At 46.3% G+C, this 5,942-nt stretch overlaps 1 protein-coding gene across 1 annotated transcript; it reads right to left on the reverse strand.

Annotated features, from left to right (window-relative positions):
* Nucleotides 1-854: 854 nt before the first annotated feature.
* LOC130713175 (uncharacterized) lies at nt 855-3,041 on the reverse strand. The gene is made up of 3 exons (XM_057562966.1): nt 2,205-3,041; nt 1,060-1,944; nt 855-872 (listed from the first exon to the last, which is right to left on the reverse strand). Exons 1-3 carry the CDS (start codon nt 3,039-3,041, stop codon nt 855-857), a joined length of 1,740 nt encoding a protein of 579 aa, XP_057418949.1.
* Between the last annotated feature and the right edge of the window lie 2,901 nt (nt 3,042-5,942).

Below are 5,942 nucleotides of genomic sequence, written 5' to 3' on the forward strand. Positions count from 1 at the left end.
CTCATTAAAAACCTTTCCAAAGAAAGGAAAAAAGAGTGCGGCTTCATTCACCTTTGGTTGTTTCTATCAACTAAAATACTGCTTAAGATGGGAGGCGTTCCATGTTCGTGGAACCTTTTGTCCATTTAGTTGTTCCAACTTATAAGCTTCTCCTCCAACATCGCCTATAATCCTGTAGGGCCCGCACCAATTGGGTGAAAGTTTGTTGTGTTTATCGGGTATTGTATTTTTTCGGAGCACTAAGTCTCCTACCCTCATGTTCCTTGGCACTACTTTCGTTGAGAATTTTCTTGCAACCTTCACTTTTCCCGCCTCATTCCTTATGTGAGCCTCACGTTGTTCCTCGGGCAGCATGATTAGGTTTGCTATTAAATTTTTCCCGTTGTCATTCTCATTAAACCGAGCCACTCGCCAACTTTGGTTTTCAATTTCCACTGGGAGCATGGCGTCAGTCCCATAAGTTAAACGATACGGGGTTTCCTTTGTGCTTGATTGTTCAGTGGTGTTGTATGCCCAAAGAACGCCTGGTAGTTCCTTTGCCCAAAGCCCTTTTGCTTCATCCAGTTTCTTCTTTAATCCTTTCAGGATAACCTTGTTAGCCGATTCAGCCTGCCCATTGGTTTGTGGATGTTCTACAGAGGCAAATCGCATCTCGATTCCCATTTATGTACAAAATTCCCGAGTAACACTACTTGTGAACTGTGTTCCGTTATCCATTACTATTGCCATGGGGACCCCAAATCTACAAACAATCCTTCGCCACAAAAAGCTCCTAACCTTGGCGGCCGTGATAGTTGCCACTGCCTCGGCTTCTATCCACTTAGTGAAGTAATCAACCGCCACGATGATATACTTCATTTGTGCTTTCGCCACTGGAAATGGTCCCAAAATGTCAGTCCCCCACATAGCAAATGGCCAAGGCGCCATCATGGTTGTTAATTCTTCTGGCGGAGCCTTGTGCAAGTCAGAGAAGACTTGGCATTTTTCACATTTCTTAACATACTCCAGACAGTCCTTTTTCATTGTCGGCCAATAAAATCCTGCTCTCACAATTTTTACCGCCAAGGATTTCCCGCCGATATGGCTTGAACACACACCTTCATGGACTTCCGCCATTATTCCATGGGCGTCATTGGTGCCAACGCATTTGAGCATAGGAAACATGATTCCCCGCCGATACAACTCCCCATCCACTAGCGTGTAAAAACTAGCATCTTTGCGTTTTGCTCTTGTGTTCAGGTTGTCATCCTGTGGAGGGTTCTGTAGAAAAGCCTTGATTGGCTCCATCCATGAAGGCTCGCCTTCAATTATTGACTTGACTGCTTTCAACTTTACTTCTACCAAATCGATGCTCGGACGAGGCAAGGTTTCCTGAATGACCGTTTGGTAATTACCCAATCTCCCAGTGCTCGCCAATTTTGCTAATACATCAGCTCTCTCATTTTGTCCCCTTGGAACGTCCTCTATTCTGATCTTCCCAATTTCCATCATTAATCTGCGCACCACCCCCAGGTATTTCGAAAGTTGCGGGTCCTTGACTTGATACTCGCCATTTACTTGTTTGACAACCAACTGTGAGTCGCCCTTGATGAATAATTTTTGAACACCTAGCTCAATGGCCAACCTTAATCCGGCGATCAAGGCCTCATACTCTGATTGGTTGTTACTTGCCTTGAATTCGAACTTTAAAGATTGCTCAATGACCATCTTATCTGGGCTTTCGATGGTTATTCCAGCTCCACTTCCGGTGTTGTTTGAGGATCCATCAACAGACAGGATCCATTCGCCTTGGTTCCTCTCGCCTTCCGTAGGTGTTAACTCTGCAACAAAGTCAATCAAGCTTTGGATCGTAACTTGACCCCTTGGCTCGTATTGTATATCATATTCTGATAATTCCACCGACCAGCTGACCAACCGCCCTGACAAGTCAGGCTTCTGGAGTACCTGCCTTAGGGGAACATCAGTTTTGACTTTGACCTGGAAGCTTTGGAAATAAGGCCTGAGGCGCCTTGCTGTTTTCAGAATTGCCAATGCCGCCTTTTCAATTTTTTGGTACCGCAATTCTGCCCCTGCAAAGTATGGCTCACGAAGTATATAACCTTTTGCTTATTTCCTTCCAACTGGAGCAACACCGTGCTCACCGCCTTGTCAGTAACTGCTAGATAGAGTACTAATGGAACGCCTGGCGTTGGCCTGGAGAGTACCGGCAGTGTTGCTAATGTTTCTTTCAACTTGGTAAAAGCTTGCTCGCACTCCTCTGTCCACTGAAACTTGGAATTCTTTCTTAAACAGGTGAAGAAAGGGGCTGCTTTATCACCCGCCATTGGCAGAAAACGTGACAAGGCGACCATTCGTCCTGTCAATCGCTGAACCTCCTTTACATTTGTTGGGCTTTTCATTTCTAAGATCGCCTTGCTTTTATCTGGGTTTATTTCAATCCCTCTTGTTGTTATCATGAAGCCCAAAAATTTTCCCCCCTGAATCCCAAACGAGCATTTCTCGGGATTTAGCTTCATTTGATATTTCCTCAGCTGGGCAAAGGCTTCCTTGAGATCACCGCCATGATCCTCCGACTTAGTCGATTTGACAATCATGTCATCAACATACACTTCCATATTTCTTCCAACTTGTTCTGAAAAGATTTTATCCATGAGGCGTTGATAGGTAGCTCCCGCGTTCTTCAATCCAAAAGGCATTGTCTTGTAACAATAGTTCACCTGGTTAGTCATGAACGTCGTACTTTCCTCGTCCGAAGGGTGCATCCTGATTTGATTATAGCCAGAATATGCATCCATGAGACTTAAAAGTTCATTACCAGAAGCCCCATCTACCAACTTATCAACATTGGGAAGAGGATAGGAATCTTTTGGACACACTTTGTTCAGGCTTGTGTAATCCGTGCACATTCTCCACTTTCCACTAGCCTTTTTGACCATCACAACGTTGGCGAGCCAGGTTGGGTACTGTACCTCACGAATAAATTGTGCCTTGATCAATTTCTCAGTTTCTACCTGAACCGCCTTGTTCTTTTCGTCGTTCATCCGTCGCCTTGGTTGGATGACTGGTTTTGCTCCTGCCCGTATCGCCAACTTATGAGTGATTACACTGGGATCGATTCATGGCACGTCATTGATTTTCCATGCAAAGAGATCCAAATTCTCGCCCAACAAGGTGATCAATCTTTTTTCTTGTTCCTTTGTTAATCCGCTACCGATTTTCAAAACTTTATCCTTGATTTGTACTTGCTTGGTTTCCTCCAGAGGTTGTGGGCGGAAATCATCAGCATCGTCTCTTGGATCCAAACTAAATCCCTCTTGTGGAAAGATTTCCATGATTCTGTGACTTTCTTTGGCGGCCTTACGCCCATAGAGCGCCACACTTCTTAAATAACATTCTCTCGCTGCATTTTGGTCCACATGTAATACCCCAACCTTTCCATTGCATGCTGGATATTTAACAGTCAAATGAGCTGTTGAAATGACCGCACATAACTTGTTGAGGGTGTCTCGCCCCAAGAGTACATTGTAATTGGCTCTGCACGCCAAGACCAAGTACTTCACTTGAAATTTCTTTACAAACTTTCCTTCGCCAAAGGCAGTTGGTATTTCCACATATCCCCGAACAGTGACACGGTCCCCTGTAAATCCTACCAAGGTTCCTTTATACGGCCTCAAGTCTGATTCTTTTAGCCTCAGGCGATCAAAGGCATCTCCATAAATGATATCCGCCGAAGACCCCTGGTCTAAAAACACTTTCTTCGTCACATAATTGTTAACCCTGATTGTTACCACAATTGGATCGTTGTCATGGGGAATCACATGCGCAAAGTCCTGAGGGGTAAATATGATAGGGGAGTGATTCACCCAACACTCGCTTTCGCTGGCCTCATGTACTGAGTGTACTGCCGCCACATAGCGTTTTCTAGCCTTACTTGAAATTGCACCCCCGCCAAATCCTCCTGCAATAGATGAACATTCCCCAACAGGATCGCCCAACTCTTCAACTATCTCCTTGCCTTTGCCTTTGTCCCCTTGGGTGATCCTAGCGACCTTTGGCGTTGCTGTGTCTTTAACGAAGTTTGCCAAATGACCAGCCTTAATCAAACGATCAATTTCCCGCCTCAAATTCCAACAATTATCTGTTGTATGCCCCAACGCTTTGTGGTACTCGCACCACCTATTGGTATCTACATTAGCTGGCGGCCGCCGTGGCGGTGGCGGGTACTGCACAACATTTGTTTGCCCTACTGCCCTTAAAATGGTGCTTAAGGGTGCATTCAACTTGGTAGGTGGGACTGGAGCTGGCGTAGCACCATGCTGACCAGTTGTGGTTGCAATGGGACCTTGAGAATTTCTGTGCCATGTATTTTGAAATCCTGGTTTAGAGTTTTGATATGGCCCCGGTCTTGGTACACGGGGGGTTTGTGCTACCCTGGTTTCCTTCCCCGCCTTAGGTTTATCCTGTGACACCCCGCCAGATTGGGCTTGCTTGCGTCCTTCCTCTCTTTCGTGTTTTTTCTGATCATCTTGCTCAATTAATATGAATTCCTGAACACGAGCACGAAGGTCCATCATGTCTTTTGCTGGTCGCCTCGTTAAGTCCCGATTCAAATCACCCGCCCGGAGACCATTTTTGAAAGACGCTAGGCAAACATCCGGATTTTCTTCCTCTAGCTGAACCGCCATTTTACTAAATCGCGCCATGTAGTTTTTGAGCTTCTCCCCTGGCTGTTGATGTATGCTGATAAGATCAAACATGGTTGCTTTGGTAGTTTTATTGGCGGAGAATTGAGTTAAGAACTTTGTGGACAAATCAGTAAAATTGTCAATAGAGAAGGGTGGTTGACGGATGAACCATTGCATCGCCATCCCCTTGAATGTTGATGGTAACAACCTACACTTCACCTCATCTGTTGCTCCACCAATAACCATTTTCGTGTTAAAGTAACGCAAGTGTTCCATGGGGTCTGAGTCGCCTGAAAAGGCGTCCAAAGCCATCGTTTGCAGATGCTTTGGTATGCCTACCCTTGTGATGGCGGGAACAAAAGGCTGGAATTCAACAACGTCTTCGGCCTCCAGCCGTTGTTCTTGCTTATAGTCTTGTCGCTGGGTTAAATACTTCACCTGGGCTTGCAACTGCTCGTTCTGACTTTGTACTTTTTGCAAAGTGTCCAACATTTGTTGCAAGGCCGCCGGAGTGATTCCCGTCACCACCTCTGGTGCTTTTCTTGGAACGCTAGTTTTGAGGTCATCCATATTTATGTATTCAGGCGGCGCTGATCGTCGCCTGACTCCTGGATCTGATCTAGCTATCAGATCTGAAGGTCTTCCCGGAGCTGCATTCACCAACGAGACCGGCGACTGCGCCACCGAGTGAACCCCCGCCGAAGAAGCCTCCTGCTCCGGCTCTTGAGGTACTTCACGGTTGTTGTACCGTCCACCGCCGCGGCCGCCGTGACGACCACCACCCCTCCGGCGATGATCGCGGCGGCCCACGCCACACGAACGAGTTTCCATGGCTCTTAAATCTCTCCTCCTATGTCAAGTAGTAGATCGAGGTAAGACCCACAGACGGCGCCAATGTTCTGTACTAGGGCAAGCTTACGTAAGAAGATGACAGAAAGTAAACCCTAGCAGAGCACTAAAATAGCAAAATTACCATAAAAAGAATATTCTCATTAATGCTGAAAAGTTGGTTCGTACAAGTGGGTGATCTCCCCTTTTATAGAGGGTGTGGTCACAACATGGACTTTTCCTATGTTTGGGCCTGACAACCAGGGCCCAATTCCCTAGGCATGTAAGACAAATCCAAAAGAATCTCCTAGCTGGCTCGTGGGTCCCAATGATATTCGCTGCCTCACCGATTCCCGCCGTGGCTGTCTTTTACTCAATCGTTCACTTTTGGGCGGGGCATGAGCATCGTGTATTCCCCGCCCAGTCCAT

The sequence above is a fragment of the Lotus japonicus genome, chromosome 4, assembly GCF_012489685.1.
Source record: "Lotus japonicus ecotype B-129 chromosome 4, LjGifu_v1.2".
Classification (NCBI taxonomy): domain Eukaryota; kingdom Viridiplantae; phylum Streptophyta; class Magnoliopsida; order Fabales; family Fabaceae; genus Lotus; species Lotus japonicus.

What these genes read in the sequence shown, in the direction of transcription:
- LOC130713175 (XM_057562966.1), bottom strand. Translation starts at nt 3,041, where the DNA reads ATGAACGACGAAAAGAACAAGGCGGTTCAGGTAGAAACTGAGAAATTG. An exon ending in AAACATTAGCAACACTGCCG is followed by an intron (nt 1,945 to 2,204) that starts GTACTCTCCAGG and finishes CCCCTAAGGCAG; the next exon opens with GTACTCCAGAAGCCTGACTT.